The following is a 23452-nucleotide window of genomic DNA, read 5'->3' as shown; positions in this document are numbered from 1 at the left end:
TGCTTCATGTAGAGGATGTCCTCTGGAGCCCAGGGACACAGCCTCCCTGGCTACCTGAGAGCCAGGTGCTTTGGGAGTGTTGCTCATGTGGGTTGTGTGTATTCTCCTGTTGTAACTGAGCTTTGATCGTGGTTGGCACATTGGTGATCTGGATTGATCCTCGGGTTGACAGACTCCGAGGACTGGTCATGACTGCGTCAGGCAGGCTGGTGTGTGGGGCTGAGCCCACAGAATGGAATTTGCTGTAGCAGTGCCCTGGTGCCTGTCCAGTCCAGTCTGCAGGTGTGTTGTTTGTGGAACTTATTGTGTGGTAATGTGGTGTGTTGTGTGGTGATGTGGTGCACCTCATCATGTGGTACTGCAGTGTAGTCTCATGCTGGCAGCCAGGTGTGTCATGCCTGAGGCCTCCTGGGAGGGGCTCTGGTGCAGACCCAGCTCAGCCACTGCCTGTGCTCAGCCTGGGGCCCCAGGGGAGGAGCTACTGAGTGATCCCCCCGTCGGTAGCTGCCTGTGCTGGGTTTGGAGGTGTCTCCTGTGGGATGCAGTGCTGCAAATCAAGGCTGCCTGCCACTGGTGCCTGGCTCTGGGTCACTGTGTATTTGGTTGGGGTTTGTGGATCTTTCCAAGATTTGGGGAAAGGCCTGCTGCCTGTGCAGTACAGCTACCCTAAACGGAGCTCCCCTTACAGCTCCTCTTACAGCTACCCTTACAGAGCTCCCCTAAACGGATCTGGGCAGGTGCATGAGTGAGTGGGGTGGGATCTCAGGGAGTTCCCAAGGCTGGGGTTGCATGGGCTGTGGTGGCCCTCTGGGTGGAAAGTCAGAGTTGGAGGCCGTCTGTTCCCGCCGGCCATATGGTGGAGAAGGTGCCACACAGGCACAGCAGTGTGTGCCTGCTCCGTAGCGCTGGAGAGAGCCTTCCTGCCAGACCTTCCTCTGAAGCCGGATGACTGAGTTCCTCCCCACATGTTTCTGGTGCTTTTAAAGCTGCTGTCTCTTCTCTGGAGATTATGGAGAGTGTATTTGAGCAAGTGAGCCTTTCTCAGGTCCTTTAGGAAGACACCTGGGTCTCTGATGCCCTGCCTCCTGTAGGCACAGAGGAACTTGGCTCATTTTCACAGCCACATGTGGAGACTCCTGTCCTTGGCACTGGTGCAGCCTGGTGTGGGGCTGGGGCCCCTTGCTTCTCAACGGGGACCTCTGCAGCCAAGAGACACCTCCAGATTCCTACTGCTGCATGTGGGTGTGGGACCAGCTTTGCACGTCTCTTCCTTTGCTACCAGTCTCAATATGGCTTCTCCTGTCAATTCTTACTTGTAGGAGTTCCCTTCAGCTGGTCTCCTGGTGGTTCCCACGGGTGGTGGCTCTATAGTCTCATTGTAAGTTTGCTGTGGTTGTTGAAGGAGGCGATTACTTTTATCTGCTCTGCCATCTTGACTGGAAGTTCATCTTCATTCCTTACATTTTTCTCAGTGGGGGCGCTGACAGGTTGTCGATTACTGCACACATTATAATGTCTTATAAACAAGCCATTCCTGCCATGATTCAGACTTGGGTGGTTCTGTTTTGGTCAGTGGCAGCCCCTTTGGGCCAGTTCCTATGACTTTAGCAAAAATTCATTGAGGTGAAATTTGCAAACTTCAACTTAGTCATTTTAAAGTGAACAACTTAGTGCATTTAGTACATTCATAATGTTGTGTAACCAACAGCTTTTTCTTCCAAAGCAGTTTTATTTCCCCAAAAGAATGCCTCTCACCCATTAAGCAGTTGCTCTCAGTGCTGCCTCCCTCCATTCTCTGGCAGCCAGCAGTCAACTTCTTGTCCATGCACAGAGCCTCTCTGGGTTTTTCCTAGAGAGGGAGTTGCACCGTAGCACACCCTCGAGTCAGGCTTCTCACCCTGGGACTAGTCCTTTAAGAGATGATCCGCCTGTGGCATGTGTCAGCACTCCCTTTCTTTTTAGGGTGAGTGACCTTCTCTTCACATCTTCAATATCTAAAATCAGGACTCCCACTGACCAGTTGTGAGCATCTGGCTGTGGGGTGGATGAGTCACAGCCTGCAGAGGTTTCTTCCCCTTCCACACTTGTCAGAGGTTTCAGATGGATATCTCATGGTCAGGCAGAGTAGGAGCTGGCAGCTATGGACCTGGCTCTCGGTGATTCAGCCCCATGGCCATTGTCCGGTCCCCTGACCCTTCCCGTGGTGACACAGGTCACTCCCACCTGCCCGAGCTAGCAACCCAGTGAGTGTCTTAAAGTAGGTTTAAATCGAGATTCAGACACCAGCATCCTGCTCAGCCTTCTCATTTTCTTCAGTTTTTTTAAAAGATTTTATTTATTTATTTTTAGAGAGAGGGGAAGGGGGAAGATAGGGAGAAAAATATCAATGTGTGGTTTCCTCTTGTACGCCCCCTACTGAGGACCTGGCCCAAACCCAGGCATGTGCCCTGACTGGGTTGAACTGGGGACCCTTTGGTTTGCAGGCTGGCACTCAATCCACTGAGCCACACCAGCCAGGGCCTGTTTTCTTCAGGTTGTATCTCAGGACTGAGCCTGTTCAGGTGTGCTCATTTGAGTGATCATTGTTACTTGTGTCTCCATCTCAGCACGATGAAATTGGGTAAGGGTGTCTTAACAGATGACATGGGCAGGCTAGTTCCCCCCCGAAAAAAACTTTGTGGTATTTGAAGTGAGCTATTGCTTGAACTGAATAGGGAAGTGTGGTGCCCGGAACTTGTTCTAATTTACTTGGAGAACTGGAGAGAGAATTATTAATAGGGGTGATGCTGGCAGTGGTGAGAGTGCCTCGTAGCAGTCTGGCGGAAAGCATTGTCTAGAGGGAGGAAGAAATGTGGCCATGCGAGTGCCACCAGGCCTCTGGGTGCCCCAGGGAGGCCCTGTGTGGCTGGCGGGAGTGGCGTGGGGGGGCTCTGGCTTTGCACTGAGGGTCACATGCTCCAGACCCTCTGGACAAAGGGCACACTTCCAGTTTTTAGAAGCCATGTGTGAGCTGCACTATGTTAGTGCAGCTCTACTGTGCAGTGAAGTTGCAGNTAGAGGGAGGAAGAAATGTGGCCATGCGAGTGCCACCAGGCCTCTGGGTGCCCCAGGGAGGCCCTGTGTGGCTGGCGGGAGTGGCGTGGGGGGGCTCTGGCTTTGCACTGAGGGTGGCTTCCAGGTCCTGTGGAGCTGCCTGGTGAGGCTCAGCCCAGACACACTGGGGAGTGTGGCTCATGCTGTGGTGAGGGCAGTCAGAGGGGAGATGACAGGTGGGCTGTGAACAGAAGGTGGAGTGTGAGAGATATGGAGGGCAGGTTTCTGCTGGGAACTAAGGGATAAAACTTGAGGAGCGGGACCAGGGGGCAAAAACAGAGCTCTCCAGAACGAGAGGCATGCAGACCTCCCAGATGTGAGAGATGCTGGTGAGTCTGGTTTTGAGAGGCTTCACTGCGATTGAATCCAGAGCAGCAGGAGGCCAGTAGACCTGGGGCCGGTTCCGAAGGGAGTGACCAGAAAATAGCCACAGCAGACCTAAGGAAACCCCACGTCGGAATATTTGGTGCTGAGTCCACACTTTGTTAGGGATACTGCTTGTCTCTGAGGTGGGGAGTGGCCATGTGCGTGAGGGGCAGAGCCCTCGCCCCGCTTGAGGTTTCGGGGCAGATGATGGGAGAAGCAGTCCTGCGCTCATCTTGTGCAAAGCTAGTGACTCCAGACCCTCTGGACAAAGGGCACACTTCCAGTTTTTAGAAGCCATGTGTGAGCTGCACTATGTTAGTGCAGCTCTACTGTGCAGTGAAGTTGCAGTGTCCTGGCACAGTGCGGTAGTCCAGGCCTGGAGGTCTGGTTCTCTGCTTCTATGTTGCAGGTGTGACCTCATGCTGCGGAGACGCCCTTGCCTCTGTGCTGCTTCTCTGGGAAGGGCTCTGCTCTGCTCCCCGACGGGGACCCTATGGGTGTCCGTCTAATCTGGGTGTCACGTGGTCTGCTGTATGGGCCCGGCCAATAACTGCTTTGCCCCAGTCATATTCCTGCTGGTTGGGCAAAATCGTAAGCCCTGGTGCTGTTTTTGGGTCTGGCAAGTCAGGCTTACTCTTTGCTGCTTCTCCGGACTCACTGTTTTGAACCTGAACATGTAGAGGTGACTCTTACATCAGCTTTTGTGTGTTGTGTATCATTCTGAACCCCCTGTGAAGAATTATTGATCAGATAAGGATCTCGGTGTCAAAGTTGTGGTTTTTTTTTTCCAAAAAAAGAGCTGATTATTCAGTCATAAAATGGAGTGAAGTGCTGATATGCTGCAATCTGGATGAAGTTCGAGAACATTATGCTAAGTGAAAATAACAATGAAAAAGGTCACATGCTGTGTGATTTCATTTATGCGAAGTATCCAGAATAGACCAATCTGTAGAGATAGAAACTGTGCTAGTTAGTGGACACCTAGGCCTTGGTGGGCAGGGAGCACTGTGAACGACTGCCTGTGGGCACAGGGCCTCCTTTTGGGGCAATGGAAGTGTTCTGGAGCACGGGAGTGAACTATGAGTGTGCTTCGTGCTGCCAGAGTATGTAATTTAAAGTGGTTAGACTTTGTGTAACTTGTGATGAAATCATACCCAAAACACCACTTTGTTTTCACAGCTGTTTGTTCTCTCTTACTGTAGGTATTTTGCAAATGAGCCATTTGCTGACTTCCACCGCGTGGAGGGGCTGCAAGGTGTCTACATCGCCACCCTGATCAATGGCCCCATGAAGGAGGAGAACATGAGGTCTGTCATCACCTTCGACAAAGGGGGCACCTGGGAGTTCCTTCAGGCTCCAGCCTTCACAGAGTATGGAGAAAAAACAGATTGTGAGGTATAGGTGGTTTTGTTTGGTTTGGGTTTTAACGCAAAGTTCTGTCTGCAGTCCTGCACTTACAGTTCTCAAACTCCATGCCAAGGCACACTGGGGTGCCCTGGTGAGCTCAAGGGGGCATTGGGGCGTGTTAAGTTTCTGATAGAAGCACCGTGACACTCACCATCCCGAGTTAGTGCACAGTTTTGACCTTAGCTCATGCTGTGTTTCTTTTGATGACGTCTTGTATGTGTGAGGCTGAGGTTCCAGCGGCGTGGTGGGAAGCGAGGGAGGAAGTGCAGGCAGAGCAGGAGCTGGCCATGGTGGTGTCTGGTGGGAGTGCGAGGGGCCACGTTGGGCCTAGCAGGCCCACACAGCCCAGTGTTAAGTAACTGTAGGTATTTGAGAATGAAATGAAATTTCATTTTTGTTCTTAATACTTACCTATGATGCTGTTATTTTAAACTGCTTCTAAGTTATTAGGGTGTATCTAGTTATTGGTATAGCTCTTCTAGCTTGAACGTACTACAGCAACATGACTGAGACACCTATTGTGCTGTAAACCAAGAGAATTTGAAAACGTCTCCCATAATTTATTTCTGTAGAACTTCTTTTAAAATTCCTCTTTGAATATTATTTAGGATTCTATAATTTTCCCTGTCTGTGGCTTCGTGTGAAAAACTAAGAAGACTAAACTGTATTATTTGGGCCCATAAAGCAGTCTCATGTACCTAGTCAACTCCTTTCTTTTCCCTCAGAACAACAGCTGTGGTCCCTGGCTTTATGGGATATACCGCATCTCTATTTTCATTTGACACAGGGGATCTAGGGCGTGTAAAGTAGGTGGACAAAAGGAACTGAGGGAAAACCAAGTGGCACTGATGTTTGGAGAAATGGTAACATCTCAGTGAGATGATGACCTGGTCTTTCAGATGACTGAATTTTGTTTGTCCGTGTTAAACATGTTGGCCTACTCGATGCTGCATCTGTGGCCTATGGGGAGATTCTTTTGGACATTCTTGCTGGAGAACATAGTCCTTCATTTATCTTCTGATGTGGCACCAGGTCTTGACTGATGACGTCAAATCTAACTTCGGGAAGAGGCAGGATGTAAGCACATATAACCAATCCCTAGGTGCTTCTCATTGATGCAGCAGCACCTTCTAGCTCTCAGAGCTCCGTGTGAGTCTGGTGTGGACGAGGGTGAGGCACTTTCCAGCGTGCGGTGGGACTCTGAGCCTCGGTTCAATGGAACTAATGGTATTGTGAAAATTCAGCTTCCTGTCTCACTGGCCTGTCAGTTTATTTAAGAGCTGCACAACAGTTCAGCTTCTGGCTTTTACTTCTGACTTTAGGCAGTGAAAGAAGAGGAGAAAGGTTGAAAACCTTGGTGGCGATTTGCGACCCAACTCGGTGTGCTCCAATTTTTATCAGCCAAACTGTGGTGCTTGCAAGACAGATATTTGTTAGAGATCCTTTTGTTACAAAAGCAGGTGTAGTGGCAAACCATGTCACAGTTTTTAGCTGGAAGTACCCACAGCATTATCCTGTCCAGAACAGATTCGATAGCCATTTCCTGGCCAAGAAAATCAGGCACAACTATATAGCCAAACTCATATCTGAGTTCCGCCTTATTTGCGGAACTCAGATCTGAAATGTAAGTGATGTAAGTCAGTTTGGGTAATTTGAAATCCTACGAGGTACATCTGTAGACTTAGTACTTTGTACAAATGCAGCCTACTTTAAAAAATTCGTTGTGGATACTTTGGTGTTTACATCTCATGTTATATATCTGGGCATCCCTGGTTGGGACGCTGATTGACACTGGTTTCTAGCTGTTTCTCTGAGAGTAGTAGGAGGAATTTTTGTATTAGTATTTTTCTGTTTGCTTCAATGAAAGGCATTTACGTGGTTCAGCTGATCATGCCCCTCTGCAGATGTGTGGGTGCAGCCAGACGGTGGCTCTGGTTTCCGTTGGGCCAGACCTCCTCCCTCTGCCTCTCGCTGTCTTGTGCACACACAGGCCTCAGTGTTTGGAGGGAGATGTAGGCATTATCTGCCTTGCTCATGGTGCCTGGGCTGTGTGTTTTGTAGCTCTCCCAGGGCTGTTCCCTGCACTTGGCCCAGCGACTCAGTCAGCTGCTCAACCTCCAGCTCCGGAGGATGCCCATCCTCTCCAAGGAGTCGGCGCCCGGTCTCATTGTTGCCACAGGTAAGTTGGCTGTGCCTGCTCTTCCTTCCTGAGTAAGCCATTTGCTCAGGTGCAGCCAGGTGCACAGGGACTGCCACCTTCTGCTGCCATCACTGCTGCCTGCAGGGTTGAGACATTCTCAGTTGCTAGATCCTACCCAGAATTTCCAGTTGGGCAAGGTTCTTGAAGTCAAAAACAATTAATTCCTCTTGCATTTCAGGTTCAGTGGGAAAGAACTTAGCAAGCAAGATGAATGTGTACATCTCCAGCAGTGCAGGAGCCCGGTGGCGAGAGGTGAGGGCCCCCCATTCTCCTTCGCACGAGATTGGCCTGAGGCTGGTCATTTCAGGGATGCCTGGGGCCTGTGGTGGAGATCACAGAGTCCAGCTGTGATGGTGAAATGAAGAGCATTACCCAGAAACACGTGTAGGGGCCTGCTGCACCCTGTGTACTCACAGCTTGTAATGCGGGTTGTGATTTGGCCAAACATGCTACTTTGAATCAAAAACGGGCTTTTAAAAAACGTGACTAACTGCTCCAAGGTGATCAGCTCCATGAGGATGGAGTTCCATGAGGATGAGGCCATGTCCATTTTGCTCACTCCTTTTCCCCTGGGACCTAGTGGTGTCTGGCATGGGGTGAGTATTCAGTGAGTATTTGCTGACTACCAGCAAATGACAGTGTGGTAGTAGCGTCAGGCCTGAACCTGGTTATTTGCTCTTTTTGTTGTTGCCGACATCACCCCTCTGCTCGCTGGGCTGCCATGCACAGGGGTTATACTTTCATCTCATCTGAGCTGTGGAAGAAGACTGCTCTGGCCTTAAAGTTGTGTGGTTAATTTGGATCCTTAGGCGCCGATGACACCAGTTCTTCAGGTGCAGCTAGTCCTCTGGTCCTGAAGTGCTAATTCAACCTGGGACAACAGGGAATTCCCAGACTCATAGAAAACAGTGTTTCACCAGCCTCCCATGACTGACGGAGGCCACAGGATGTGTGAAGGCTCCACTGTGCACGGCTGTTCTCAGAGGTGCTGTGCATGCGTGCAGGGAGCCCCCAGACCCAGGCAGGCCAGGTGTGATGCCCGGGGGGAGGTGGGGCCTTAGGAGTTGATGGATGTTCCCGTCCTCATGGTGCTTCTGATTGGGAAAGCAGTGTGAACACTTCTGTGTCTGACTGTGTCACACATCAGGCAGTCACGGAGCCCCACTCGGCCTGGCTTTTCGCAGCTACAGGGGACTGTCACAGGCCTCATCTCCAGCTGAGGGGTGGGACTCTGACACCACGTGCACATGTGTGCATGCTGTCTGCTTTTGTGTGTGCACACTCACGTGTGTGCATGTATGTGCACATCAAGTGCTATACAGTATGGTAGAGAATGTAAGTACTTATTCAGATGCAGGAGGCTGTTAAGCCAGAGGAGTCAGAAAGTGTGAGCAGGATGAATTCCCGGGACACCCTTGTCCTGCCTCCATAGGGAAGAGTAAGTAGCCACTCTCCTCCTCCTTGGAGCTGGATGTTCCTGTTGAAATTGGGTGTCCCCTCCTTGGCGCTTCAGTTTGTATGGTTTGTACCTTCTGACAGCGGTGTGGTTGGGAATGTGAATATCTGCAGGCGATTTCCTTCTGGTAGAAAGCGATGTGGTGTTTCTCCTCCCGTGAAGCGGTGGCCTCAGCTGGCAGCGGGGCTGCCGGCTGCACCTCCTGCTTGCCGTGCTTGCACAAGGGACCTCGTGTTTGGAAATAGCACAGAACTGACTGGGGCGTGGAAAGGTTGGGCTGTGTGAGCAGGCATCGTGGTCCGTGCTGGCAGTGTCAGCTTTAGAGGGACAGTCTGGGGGGTGTGAGGGAAGCAGGTGGTGGCAAGAATCAGTCCCACTTGGTCCTGGTGGGTTATCTTTTTAAGGTATTGCTGGATCCCATTTGCTAATCTTTTGTTGAGAATTTTAGCATCTTTAGGGATATTAGCCTGTAATTTTCTTTCTTTGTAGCATCTGGCTTTGAAATTAGGATAATACTGGCCTTGTAAAATGATCTTGAGGGCTTTTCGTCCTCTTGAAGTTTTTGAAATAGTTCAAGAAGAATAGGTCTTAGGTCTTCTGTGACTGTTTCATAAAATTCAGCTGTAAAGCCCCCTAGCCCAGGGTTTTTATTTGTTGGGAGTTTTTTGATTTTACTGCTTCAATGTCGCAAGTATAATCTATGCAGATTTTCTAATTGTTCCTGATTTAGTTTTGGATGAGTACGTATTTCTAGGATTTACCTATTTTTTCCAGGTTGTCCAGTTCGTTGGCAAGTAGTTCTCAATATATTCTTATAATCCTTTGTATTTCGGTGGTATCTGTTGTTACTTCTCTTTGATTTCCAATTGTATTTATTTGGGTCTTTATTTCTTTTTTAAAGTATATTTTATTGATCATGCTATCACAGTTGTCCCAATTTTGGGGGGACAACTTTGCACCCTGCCTGCCCTTCCCCATTACCCCCCATCTTAGTTCATGTCCATGGGTCGTACATATCAGTTCTTTGGTTTCTCTGTTTCCTATACTGTCCTTAACCTCCCACTGTCTATTTTGTACTTACCATTTATGTTTCTTGCTCCCTGTACCTTTTCCCACCATTCTTCCCTCTCAGATCTGTAGTCATATCTCTCATCACTGTCTTGTATCTAATGTGTCCATTTTCTATAGATGCTTCAAGATTTTCCCCCTTTGGTTTTCAGCAGTTTTTTTTATGTCATCTCTAATTGTGTTTTCCTTTGTGTTTATTCTTTCTGGGGACACTGATCTTGAGTCTGTAAATGTGTGTCTTTGCCCAGTTGTGGAGACCGTCAGCTGTTCCTGCAATGTGCTTCCTGCTCTCCCCACCCCCCTGCCCTTACTCGTTTGTCTTGCACCCCATTCGCCTGTGGGACCTTTGCGACTGTCCCATAGGCCCTGGAGCTCTGTCTTCCCTGCTTCTGCATCAGAATGATTGTTGCCACTGCTCTGGGTGTCTCTTCATGCTCATGAAGGGCTGTTGAGCCCTTTAGTGAATTTCTTATTTCAGATATTTTGTTTTTGTTAAAATTTTCTTTGTTTCTTTTATTTTTAAAATAGTTTCCACTTCTCTGGAGACAATTCCCCATCTTTTGTTTATCTCAGAACTATTTACTTTTACCTTATGAAACACAATTATGGTAACTGTTTTAAAGTCTTTTGTTAATTCCAACATCTGGATCATTTTGGGATTGGTACCTGTGATTGTCTTTTCCCTTGAAAGCTGGAAACATTTCACTGATACGCTTGTTTACTGAGCAGTTTTGGGTTGTATCCAGGACAGCAAATACAACGCGGGAGATGTGATCCCCTGGAGATGGTGAGCATTTCTGCTGCAGCCTGTGGTGGGCTCATTAGACCATAACCTGTGTTGTGTATTCTGTGGGTGGTCGTTGGAATCTCAGTTGAATTTATAAAGCCATTAGCGCTGCTGGTGTGGGGTTGTTCCTGATGGGTAGTTCAAGGTCGGGCTGGGACTTAGGTGAATACACACACAGAGCCGTGGGTTTCTTCTCCGACACCCTGTCCTCTAAGATCACATCCATGTTCTCCTTGGCCTTTAAGGGTTCTTTTCTCAGTTCCTTGGGCAGGAATCGTTTGTCTGGCTGGGGCTGAGTTATTCCACGCCAGCAAAGCCCAGCTCTGCAGGAGCATCCCTAGGTTTTATATCTCTCCAAAGGCTGCCTGGTGTCAGTTGGTTTTCGTCATCCTCCGGTAGGGGTCTTTTGTATTTTGTGCAGTTTGTAGTTGTGATCAGCAGGAAGAATGGGTTTTACCCTCAGAGTAGAGCTGGGTTTTCTGTTGGTAAATTTTTAATCATTTGGTGAGGGCAAGAGATTGGCGTTCTGTCTGCACAGTACCAGGTTGACTCCTGCCTGTGTAGTCTGCCACTAAAATCAATCACAGGTCCACTTTCTGTATTTGGGGCATGATTTGGGGTCCGAGAACTCGCTCTGCCCACCCACAGGGTCCTGTGCAGCAGACACAACTGTGGCTGTCAACGTGCTCTGGGAACCAAGAAGAGGTGTTCAAACAGTTGGAGTCACTGCTGTGTGGAGACACATGCGTGTGTGCCCATGCACATGTGTGTTTGCACAGGTGCACAGATGTTTGCCTGGGCACCCACACCTGCACACATGTGTGTAGCATGCTTGTGCGCGACCACACACGTGCACATGTGTGCACATGTGCTCGTGTGCCTCAGCGGTGGCATCATGCTGCTTTTTCCTTCCCAGGCACTCTCTGGGCCACACTACTATGCATGGGGAGACCATGGCGGCATCATCGTGGCCATTGCCCAGGGCACGGAGACCAGCGAGCTGAAGTAAGTGTTTCTGGTGGTGCTCTTCCGCGGGTATCACGATGCTCTTCCAAAGTGTGGCACAGCCGGTCACCGAGGTTTCTCTCTCCAGCACCGAGTGTGCATAGCAGCCCTCATGCTGTCAGGTGGCCACTTATACTTCGCTTTCTCTACAATGCCAGTAATGGGCTGCCCTTCCTCTCTCAAAGAGGCATCTTGAGCAATAAATGAAATAATTGTATTGATATGAAGTACAACTCTACCAAGTATAAATTAATCACGATTTGAAAACTTACTAGGGACTCTTTACATTGTTTTTTCATTGCATATGTGTTACACACATACAGAGATTTACTCATAGCATGAGTAACAGATAACAATGCATGAGTAGTAGTTTCAGGGTACCTGTAAATTGATAGCCAGTTGTCCTTACTGTGATGCATTTGGTTTTAGAGGTTCTCGCAAATAGAACTGGAAGGGACATTTGGGGTTAACCGCTCAATTTTACAGTTGAGAAAACCGAGGCTCAACAAGACAAGTACAGTGCCTTGCCTGGAGTCTCCCATTTCTCAGTGGCAGGGAAGACCAGCACTCAGGTGTTACCTTCTGTTCCATCCTCTTTGCAGTGTATCCCTCTGAAAAGCAGAAATGTCAGGAGTTTCTGACTTCTGCCTCCTGAAGTCTGATTTTATTAAAACCAGCTTTTTGATTACTTCTGGCCCATAGGTCAGAAGTGGATTTCATTAGCAGTAGGGTGGGGCATGCTGGCCCTCCTTCTCCCAGTTTCTGAGCTGAGCCCATGAGGTAAATTACTGAAGGAGAGGATGAGGGCCCTGTGATCATCGCAGTCAGTGCTGGGGAGAAGAAAGCCTTTCTGAAACAGGGCAAGTCAAGAGAGAGGTGGGCAGTTTGAAGAAGAGGTCTTAGCAGATGGTGCCCCTGTGGTTCTTTCTGAGCAGCCTGGCCTGGCAGCAGAAAGAAGCCAGTCCTGTGGTGGGTGTTGCTCCTGGTTTTCTGGTCCATGTGGCACTGGTCAGCTGCTGCTTTTGGGGCTAAGGGTCCGAGAGGCTCTGCTTGTGAGTCATGTACCGTATCTCCATTTGGGTTGGCATCAGCTCAGTGGAAGACAGTCACAAAGTATGGTTCTTCCCACATTTAGCTGTCATTTCTCTATCCGTTAATGCATTCATTCCCATCTCACACATTTAGTGGGCACTAATTCTGCGAGGTACTGTGTCCAATGAAAAACAGCATGTTTCCCCCACTCTGAAGGAGTCCACTCTCCAGTGGTAAGACACACAAATAAAAAAGCAATGTTTGGGGCGTACTTTGAGAGCACTGTGGGAGGGGACACAGTTTGACCTCCTTGGAATACATTTTATTCTTTGCAGGGCAGTCAGACTGTAGAGCTGGCTCCCGATCTCCCGGGTTTGGCTTTTCTGTGGCTCCCACTTGCGTTTGCATTCCTAGCTGGCTTCTCTGAAGTACCAGTTCTGTGATTACAGCCCCCTTCTCAGTCTGCCAGTGCATGTGAGCCCAGAGAACCCAGATCATCACTGCACCACCTGACCAGGAAAAGACACTTGCTGCCAGGAAACTCACAGGCCCTCCCAGACATGCAAAAGTGACTCACTGCAGACTTGGGGGATTGTGGCCACTGTAGCCTCATTCTGTTGAAGGTCATTGGGAGGTGCCTGTGTGTGTGGTTTAAATGAAGCGTTTACAAATGTGAAAACATGTACGGGCCTTCTCTTAGTAGGTGTGCGGTGTGCATGCCCCATATAGCAGGGTGAGCTTCACCTCAGTCTGCATAGCCACCTGGCATTTCCTCGGTCTGCAGCTCACAGAGTTCTTTTTGCTTCTCCTGCTGCTCTGCTTTTGACCGGCTGCTGCCTGCTGTCAGCCTTATCAGAGGAGAAGCAGGAGAGGATGTTGTAGTTGTCATACCCTCAAACTGCAGTGGCAATGCCCACGCATGAGAGAGGGCAGTTCTGAGCCAAACTGGATTTCTATGCAGGTCTGAGGTTCAGGTCCCTCTGCATTGGGTGCCCCCCACCCCCATCCCACAACCATCAGCCTCTCTCCTCCAGTCTCAGAGTGTACTGAGTCCTTTGTTAGGTACCTTTTCATTGCACGCCTCAGTTCCTCAGTTCGTTAGCCAGGTCTTGTACACAAGTGTTTCTATTCTGTGCAGACTTTGTAAATATGTGATCGTTCAGATATTTTTATTGCTGTTTTATTTACTAATTTATGAAACTGGAAGAGGTGTGGTGGTGCGGCAGATGCATAGCCCTGTTTGGGGGCACTTCCCAAGTGCTGTGTAGGTGACAGTTCCAGCAGCTCCGTGTGTGTGGCCTGGTGGCATGCAGCAACATGGAGGTGACCCCATCCATCTCCTTCCTCGCTTTACTGGGGCTCGTTTCTGTTAGGCACAGTTGTAGGTCCATTACACCAATGTTTGGGGAACATCTGTAATGAACCAGATGTTGTTCTAGGCACTGAGCACACACAAGTGAGTGGGGCATCATCTGGGAACTTTCTGGCTCACTGTGACTCTGCTGAGTTTCTGAGCCAGCTGGGAAGAGAGGCTAGAAGAAGGGACCACTTTGGAAAGGAGCTTCCAGGCCCAAAGCTCAGCCTGCCCATGGGAGGAAGCGGAGTGACGCCTGTAACTCTAATAGGAGGTTTAGTGGGGACCCAGGTGGAACGTGGCCCAGAGGTTGTTTTCCATTGCTCTTCTAAGTTGTTCATGTCTTTCTCTTCCTGATTAGTGCAGACAACTGAGAGTTGACAGTGATTTGCTTCAGCTTCTGCCTTGACTCTCCATGGAAGGTGGCACCTTTGTTCATGTTGATTGAAGTTGAGAGCAAGAAGGGGAACACTTTGCATTGTTCCTGTGTCTCCATGTCTGAAACGAGTGAATATGAGCCTGTTCAGGGGACTCACTCACTGCGCCTTTCAGCGTGCTATTGGGGGCTCAGGTTCTTAGCATTTGCAGCCAGTGCTCCTCATAGGAGGGACTTCGTGACTGGGTGTGCTGCCCGCCCCGCCCCCCCACACGTGATGCAACAAACCCATATGCAAGTTTGTTGTCTTGATTGAAAAGTGTGAAATTGGCTTCTGTTTCTTCTCTGCAGTATGCCTGTCAGCATAATGTATTCTTGGCAGTTAGGTACATACTAACAACACTTTGTACAAAGGCATCTTTCCTCAGAGCAGACGCCTGATTTCAAAAGGCTTCCCTCTGGGAGTCCAGAAGAACCCTTGGACAGGCTGCACCAGGAGCCACTGCCTTTTCCGGGTCTGAGTTCTGGAAATGGCCACAGCTCCACCACCTGCGAGGTAGCACTTGGCCCATCAACTTGATTGCAGCGCTGAATGCCAGTGACATTTCCCAGGAGAGTCTCGAAGAGGGCCATGCAGCTCCACCTCATTTTAACCCCTGTGAAGCTGCTTCTGCACCCTGAGTTACAGAGGAGCAGGTGTTCTCAACCACATTTTAACTGCTTTGGCTCTCATTGGCAGTATCTGTACAGGTGGCCTTGCGCCCTTTACGGAGCTGGTGCATTGACTTTTCTTTTTGTTAGTGGCAGCTCACTGGCTAATGTGTCCAGCTCTGTGAGAACCAGATATCTTATTTTGGGTTGAGAACAAAACATTTATCAGCACACTTGGGTTTTGTTTTTTTCGATGGCAGTGAATTTGTTTAACTGTGTGGTCCACAAAGATTCTTATGAAAAGAAGAGTGTTCTCTGTCATTATCTTGCTTTACGAGTGATTCTAAGACTTGAGCTCACTACAGTGGTATGAGAAGCAGATTGAATGAGTTAACTTATTCCTGTATCTGCTTCAGAATCACTCTAAACCAGAAGCATATCAGCCAGATGAGAATCTCTCCTCCTTGGAAGATCCGCAGAGGCGATCCCTTGGGCCCTGTTGACACCCTCTCGTGGCTCCATAACTGCCATCTCGGGTGTCACACACGGCCCCTGATGCAGGTAGGGGTGTGGTGCTCTTAGTGTCAGAGGGCATGTGTGCGCTGAATGAGCCTGGAAAAGCTTTGTGTCAGGCATTGAGACCCTGAAAGAGGATCGCTGCAGAAACACGGGGAAAGGAGCAGCTCTGTGAGCCATGAGGACCTAAGAGAACCTCGGGGGCTCCATGACCCTAACAACAGCTCTCACTGAGTGGTTTCTTGTGTCAACCATCCTGCCAGCTTGCTGGACAGTGAAGCACAGAGGCGCCTGTCTCCCCCTCCTCCTCAGTCCTGACACAGCACTGTCACTTCTGTGCTGCTGGTGCTTCAGGGGCCTCCTGGTTTCTTTTGACGTAATCTGCCTTGGAGACTTTGCTTAGCACCTAACTTTCTTACAACTTTAAAATTTTTAAGCCTTCAGGAAAAGTTGGAAGAATTACCTAAAGAACATTCATGTAACCTTCACCTTGAATCAGTGATTGTTAACAATTTGCCAGTTTTCTCAACTGTCTATCACCCGTCCATGCATCCATCCATCCATGCATGCATGCGTCTCCGATAAATAAGAATGCCTTTCTGCACAATCAGAATGCCGCTGTCCCATCTAAGAAATTCGCATGAACTTAGTATTACTCATAGGCCATCTTTATTTTTCCTTAGTCCTGTATTACTAAAGCTAGATTTTTTTCTAATCCAGGACTCAGTCAAGGTTGACCTGCTGCATTTGATTGTTACACCTCTTTAGTCTCTTAATCTATAGCCAGCCTTCTCCATTTTTTGTTTGTTTTTCATGGCTTTGATTTCTTATTTTTGAAGAATCCAGACCTACTGCCACATGGAATCTGTCGTGTGCTGGGTTGGTTCAGTTGTGTACAAGCGTACACAGGTGATGTGCTCTCCTCAGTGCTGTATTGGAACTGTGTGGTGTCAGGTCGTCCCACTGTCAGTGATGCCAGGGTTGGTGAGGGTGGGTGACTCTTATATCACCCACTGAGAGATCACATTTCCCTGTGAATGTTCTGGTCCCTAGCACTATGCACCCAGGGGTATTAGCCTCTGCTGATGGCCTTGTCTGAGTTGGTCATGACAGTGTGGGTTACAGAATGGTCACTTTTCTCAGTCTGTCATTGTTTTCAACATTTATTAGGTAGCATTGAATATAAGAAAATTTTTTTCTCCTGCATTTCTGTTTTACTTTTAGTATTACTTAGAGACCTGCGTCCTATTTTCAGTCAGTGCATAACCTGTTCCATTATCTTTCTTTTTTTACGTTCAACTTGCCATAAGTTTGGTCAGCTAGAGTGCACTGAGCTGGCTCTGGTGTCCTTTGTGTTGCCTTCGTCTGTCCCTGAGCACACCTCGCTCTCTGGCACAACCTTAAACTCTCTCTGCTGCAGGTCACGATTAGCCAGTTCCCCAGGGAGCCCTGTGTCCAATCCTGGTGAGTACTGCCTGGAAGCCGAGCCCTCTCCCCAGAGGCAGTAACGGCAAGGCCCTCTTGCTTGCATTTGGGCAGATACAGCACCAACGAAGGGGAGACCTGGAAAGCGTTCACCTTCTGCACACAGCCTGTGTTCGTGTATGGGCTCCTCACGGAGCCCGGCGAGAAGAGCACTGTCTTTACTATTTTTGGTTCCAACAAGGAGAATGTCCACAGCTGGCTGGTCCTCCAGGTCAACGCCACAGATGCCCTGGGTAAGCTGCTGCCTCCTTGCCCTGCTCATGGGAATGTTTACTGGCCAGAGCACCAGCTCAGATGCTCAGTACCTGGGAGCATGTGTAGTCTGTGGAGTGAGATGGACACATGCAAGGTAAGCCACTGAGGATTGCGTGGTTGCACTCGGGCACGTTGTGGTAGGACTCTGTGCTGTTTGTGTTTCCTCCTCCTGGTTGCAGTCACCGGCATGTCATAGGTGCAGGTACAGGTATGTTGAGTGTGTGGGTGAGTGACGAGCCGTTTCGGTCCGACAAATCCAGCTGGTGCCTCCTCTGTGAAGGGCAGTGGGCCAGGTGGTGTGGGGCCTCCTCAGTGTCTGCCAGTGCAGTTGGAGCACAGGCGCGTGAGCAAAGAGGGGAGATGCACAGTCCTTCCCTGGGCCCCTTCTCTGCCTTGGCTGAAGGTATTCCAGCTGCAGGGCTGCCCCTCAGGCCACCCATTCAGTTTCCTCCAGTTAAAATCCTTTCGTGTTTTGGATCCAACGACCTGTCTGTGATTGTCCCAAGCAGAAGACTTCTCCCTTCTTCTCTGCATCTAGAGTGTCAGCACACTCACCTTCCCGAGTCACCAGTCTGTGTCTGTCATCAGTGTGTGTGTTTCCTGTGAACTGATTGTAAGGTCCTTGGACATGAGAAGCTGTCCTCTGCATCTTTATTTTTCATGCACTGCAACGCCTGATAGCCTTCGGGGTAGTAAGGGGTTAATCAGTACCTGCTGATTTGAATGGCACTGAAGTGATAGTTCTGCATTATTTTCAGGCAGCATGTGTTCCAACCTAAGATGCACATATAAAAAAACATAAAATGCCCCTGCTGACCTAGGTTTCTTTGGAATACCTATAAAACCCTCTCTGGTTAACTTTGGAGTGAATGTGGATCAATTCAGTGGTCGTCCAGGTTGTCTTACCATCCTCAGCCTCAGCCTCCTTCCATGGAGATCCTATGCTTCCTCAGCAGTGACAAAATGTTCTGTGTTACTCTCAGGCCCATGACCAGATGTGCCCACACTACCCCAGGAAGCAGGCTGGGAGCTGTACTCCTGGCTGATACAACCTCTCCTTAGCTTTCCAGGAGATAAATACCTCCGGCTTCCCGTTCTGAAAGGAACTGTAGAATGTGCTAGAACATATCAGAGGTTTAGATAGTGCCCAGGGATCCAGATGGCAGTGGAGTCACCTGCTCCCAGCAACAAACTGGAATTACAACTAAAATACAGAACAATCAACCCGAATAACCAACTGACGACTAGTTGAACAGAGGTCTTACAACCAAGGATTTATAGAAGAAGCCACAAGGAGACTGGTAGGGAAGGCTGCCGTGTTGGCAAAGCTGGGCCCACAGCCGTGTGCAGTTGTGGAAAATCCAGAGGGACTTCTCAGTTGCACACATTCATCCTGAGGAGCGTGGGGTCTCCACCTCGCACTGGGCTCACCAGCTCAGAGCACTAGAGCTGGGAAGAGGAGCCCACCTAACATCTGGCTGTGGAAATCAGAAGGGATTCTGTCTGCCAGGGAGACATGGGGGTCTGCGAGAGACCCAAGCCTGCTCTTAAAGTGCCAGCAGGCAAAATCTCATTCGCTGCCACTAGCCCTGGGCTCTGGTGGAGATGTGGCAGCTTAGGTCGGACCGGAGTCATGTAGGCAGAGATGGTATTGTGGCTTCAGGGACAGGTCTGAAGGGACAGTCACCAGGGTCCCTAGCTGAGCCCTCTCCCACTCCGCCCAGAGACAGCATCCCTCCTGGCTGGAGCATCCCCCGCTCCCTGCACAGCAGCAGCCTGGGAGATGCCCAGTCCCACTCTCCCAGCGCCCTCGGGCCCTGTCAAGCTGGCACCCTGTGGAGCAGGCTGCTGGCTACGGCCAGCCTGGGCGTTCACTAGTGGCATCGGGGACATGTAGGAGGAGATGGAGCTGTGTGGCTTTTGAGTGAGGGCCCTTCTGTGCTGTATGCCCTCATTGCCATCCCCCTCCCCAGTTCCTGTGCTCAGCCTGCCCTCCACATGGCCACATCTCCGTCTGTTCCACCCTGATGAACTCTGTCGGCCTCGCCCTGAGGACTTCCTGACACCCTGCCTACACACAAAGGTCCTCAGACACAGGGTGGGTGGCTGACTCAAGAGAGGCTGGAGGCATTTGCTGAGTGGCCTCACACTCAGCACTGGCCCCGACTTTCAGCCTCGATCAGTCCAGGGAACACCACTCACCTGTGCCTGGTGACTCACCGAGACCCTGCCTCATGCAGCTTGTGTACTGCCAGAGACTCTGTCAGTGGCTGAGCCTCGCTGGCAGCAGGCAGATGGAGTTGGAGCTCTAGGTACCTTGAGTCCCTCACTGACCTGCCCCCGGCAGGTACTGGTGGAAGCTGGCCTCATTGTGCAGCTTTGGCCCCTGTACCCCCAGGCCCAGCAGAGGCAACCGGTTCACTTCGAGGCTCCTAACAGGTGGCCCAGGGCTGGTCACAGGCAGTGTCTGACGTTGATCTACCCCTGAGTCCCTCCCTAGAGGCCCTAGACCAACAAACCCAGTTTCAGGGCTTCGGAGAAAATGAGAGCAGGACCTTCACAGTCAGCCAGACTGAGGGTCAACTCTGCCCACAGGCAGGCCAGTAGCAACCAAGACTCAACCATACTAGGAGGACTCACATAACCCACATGGGACACCCCTGGACACCAGCTCAGGTGACCAGGGAGATGCACCACTGGGTCCCACAGGACACCCACAACATAAGGCCACCCTGCCGTGCCTGGGAGTCATAGCAGCTCTACCTAATACAGAGGAGCAAATATAGGGCAGCTGCCAATATGGGAGACAAACATGCCCCAAATGAAAGAACAGGAGAAATCCCCAGAAAAAGAACTGAAATGAACTGGAGGCACACAATCTGCTGGATAGAATTCACAGCCATGGCTGCAAGGATGCTCAAGGGCTTCGGGAAGGAATGATGACCTCAGTGAGAATGTAAAGAGATAAAAAGCATCAGGACACAGAAGCTGTGAAAGGGAACCAGTCAGAAGTAGGCAGCACTGGAGGTGGCTTTCTCCCTCCCAGCCTGCCCTGACGGGCATCTGAGCTGCAGTGGGCGCCGTCTGCGTGTGCATGGGTGTCCCCCAGCCTCAGAGCAGGGCAGCCCCAGGACGATGGGAGGTGGGTGACTGGGCCAGTGGAGAGGGGGCAGGGGCACCCATCCGGGGCTCCCTGTGATGCTGTGTGTCCTTTCTGCAGGGGTTCCCTGCACCGAGAATGACTACAAGCTGTGGTCGCCATCTGACGAGAGGGGCAGCGAGTGTTTGCTGGGACATAAGACTGTGTTCAAGCGGAGGATCCCCCACGCCACCTGCTTCAACGGAGAGGACTTCGACAGGCCGGTGGTCACTTCCAACTGCTCCTGCACCCGACAGGACTATGAATGGTGTGCTCTTCCTCGCTGTCTGGGGCCGCGTGGGGCTTCTCCATGGGCAGCACAGCAGCAGGCCAGGGTCTGGTGCTGGCCCCCGAGGGGGGGAAGGGAATCCTAGAAAACAGATGTTTATTAAGCACCTCGCAGGTTCCAGGACCTATGCCGGGCCCTTTTCCATGGGTTATTCCATGCAGTCTCAGCAGCCGTGGGCTGTGGGAGAGGCGCGGCCACCTGGGGACTCTGCCAGAGTCTGTTCCAGGATGACCGTTCTGCTGCTGTCGTCTGAGCGGGCAGCCTGAGTCGGGGCATGCCGGTGGCCCCACTGTGGGCAGTTCCCTTTTCTGAGGAGCCCTGTCCCAGAGGGAGTTCATTTCTTTATTTGATAGGAAATATGAATGTCTGTATACACACTCACTCACAGTCATTAGTCCTTGAACAGCCTATGCAAGGCGCTGCTGCATTGCTAAAAGGAGAAACGATGCACACACAGGTGATTGTGACAGGAGGTGGAAAGCACAGGTGGTAGCTGGGAGGATGCAGACCGGAAAGGGGAGGCCGATCTGCTCTTCAGAGTCGAGAACTTTCTGGAGGAAGTGCTGTGGGTGATGGGCCTTGAGGATGCACCTGGCTGTGTGCAGAGCTGCGTTCAGAGGAGGTGGAGCAGCAGGTGTGCAGGCAGGCATGGCAGTGGTGGTTTCCCTTGGGTGCCTTGTTAGGTGGGTGAGGTGGGGTCACTGCTGGGAGATGAGGCTGGAAAGAGAGACCTTGTTCCGGGAGCCAGAGAATGTCTCTGAGGGCTCCTGAGGAGAGGGGAGGACCAGAACAGGGCTCCGTTGGGGGAGTTGCTGTGGCAGTACAGCTGGGTGGTCCCTCGATCTGTGACCCAGCACAGACATTCCAGATGGGTATCAAACACAAATGGCTTGTTTTCTGTTGTTGCCAATGCACAAAGAAACTCTGGTTTGCTTTGGGAAGCACCCTCTTCTTGACTAAAGTGGGGAGTCTCTGGCACGCTGGAGCAGGGCCACACAGCTGGTCATGGGGTCTGTGGAGCCCACGTGGGCACTGGGCTGTGGCTGCCCTCCCAGCAGGTCTCACTTGATAGCACAGCTCTCCAGGTCTGGCCAACTTGGGTCCCGTACCAGAGCTTCTCAGACTTGAGTGTGCCTGTGAGTTTTCTGGGATCTGGTCAGACTGCAAATCTGGGCTCAGCGGTCCTGGGAATCTGCCGTCCCGCCAGCTTGCCAGCCTCGGCAGTCCTGCTGCTGCGCATCTGCGAGCTTACCTGTTGAGCAACAGGACGCACATTCCCTGTGAAAGCTGCCTGGTGCTGAGAGAAGGGCACAGACACTGCCCTGGCAAACCCACAGAGCCGCTCCAGGTGACCGTGATGTCAGTTCACACCCCTTCACCGCCTTTGCTCTGTCAGATGCCCCAAGACCAGAGCTCTGGCCTGAGGGCTCCTAGGGCTGGAGGCAGCCCCCCAGACTGATTACTGTGCCCTCTCTTGTCCCTCTTTTATCCCCATTAGGTACTTCAAAATGAAATGAAATAATATGCAAGAAAGCCTAACAGATCTTTGATTTTTTCCCCCTCGATGACCACTGTTAGGACTTTCCTAAAAAATCTGCCTCCCACCTGCAGCAGCTACAGTGACTCCGGGCACCAGGGGCTGCTGAACTGGCCTCCCGTGAGTGGCCTGGCTCTCCCTGGTCCCCCACGCCCACCCAGACGGCTCATTACAGAAACCTGGTGGGTCCCGAGTCTTTATTATAGAACAGGGAAACCGTAACCCCCCAACCCACCCTCAGGGAGCTGGGCTCTGTGAGGGCGATGACCCTGTGGGTGACCAGGGTGTGCAGAATTCAGGCTGCCCCATCCCTGCTCCTCTGGGCACTGTGGCTGCTGGGAAGGTGCCAGCCAGCCAACTGTGGGCGCCTTGGGGATGGTTCTTGTTGGGCTGTTGCAGTGAGAAGTGGGAAGGCCTGAAGACAGATGATGGGAGAGGAAGCAAGAGCAAGTGGATTTGTAGGGTCTGCCTACTAGTTCAGCTCCTTAACGGCAGCTGCATCTCACAGTGGGTCACTGCTGACAGTTTCTGCAGACCGGCCTAGAGGCCTGGCCATGGCCCCTGTGTGCCATGGTTTCAGGGGCATGTTCTTGTACATCTTTTTTAAAGGCAGAAAAAGAATTTTGAAAGTATAACCAACTCTTTTACATTTTGTGTTTCCCCACGTTGTCACGAGTGCAGCTGCCAGGGTGCATGGTGCCTCTCCCAGTCGGACCCTGCGCCTGCATAGCTTCATGTGTGGGCACGTGCACATGGGCCATCAGAACAGAAGCCTGGGAAGTGACACCTCCTTGGAAGTGTGGTGGATTTCGCAGTCTTCTGTTTATTAGGGGAGTGGGGGAGGAAGCTCCTTAACCCTTCAGCGTACCTTTACTGCCCGCCATGTCATGGCCTACAGTTTGAAAAAACCTGCCTAAAAAAGGAGGCACAAAAGTAATTAGCTAATGCTCCACATTGTTCCCGAAAAGATTTAGAGTAGCCATTTGATAAAAATTACCTGATTTAGTGAATAAGACCTGTTTGATACAGTAATAAAACTCTTCCTTCTGAATCATTCTATACAAAATGCTGCATGTGGGTTGTGACATAATATACACACAAACCACTTTGTCCTGTGAATATTTTTCACAAAGTAGGTGTTTAATAAGTACTTGTTGAACCAGCTAGAGTAAATGAAGCCTTTTGGGAAAAGCACATCAACCTGGAAAATTCCTCTGAATTTTGGATCTGTGGTTGGGGCAGGGCCTTGGTGAGCATGCAGTGAAGCTGCCTCATCTTAGAGTTGTTCAGTGCAGCTGAGGGAAGTCGCGTAGTTTGGGCAGAGCCGAGATGAGACCCAGGACCCTGCCTCCTACTGTGCTCCCTGAGCCTGGAGGTTTGGCGGAGATGTGGCCTCCAAGTTGCAGAAGGCCTCGAGCGCTGCGGTGCTGGGTCCC

General features: G+C 50.7%; 1 protein-coding gene across 1 annotated transcript in view; it reads left to right on the top strand.

Moving 5' to 3' along the window:
* SORL1 (sortilin related receptor 1) overlaps nucleotides 1-23452 on the top strand; it is a 171007-nt gene that overhangs the window by 70724 nt on the left and 76831 nt on the right. Inside the window, exons 9-14 of the mRNA XM_037029058.1 lie at nucleotides 4662-4854; nucleotides 6928-7045; nucleotides 7245-7318; nucleotides 11294-11382; nucleotides 16851-17029; nucleotides 20272-20458. Of these exons, the coding sequence (XP_036884953.1) occupies nucleotides 4662-4854; nucleotides 6928-7045; nucleotides 7245-7318; nucleotides 11294-11382; nucleotides 16851-17029; nucleotides 20272-20458 (840 nt within the window). The remainder of the gene's footprint in view (nucleotides 1-4661; nucleotides 4855-6927; nucleotides 7046-7244; nucleotides 7319-11293; nucleotides 11383-16850; nucleotides 17030-20271; nucleotides 20459-23452) is intronic.

The sequence above is a fragment of the Sturnira hondurensis genome, unplaced genomic scaffold, assembly GCF_014824575.4.
Source record: "Sturnira hondurensis isolate 20B ecotype Veracruz unplaced genomic scaffold, ASM1482457v3 Scaffold0020184, whole genome shotgun sequence".
In the NCBI taxonomy this organism is placed as follows: Eukaryota; Metazoa; Chordata; class Mammalia; order Chiroptera; family Phyllostomidae; genus Sturnira; species Sturnira hondurensis.
This window is presented reverse-complemented; position numbering and strand designations above follow the sequence as displayed.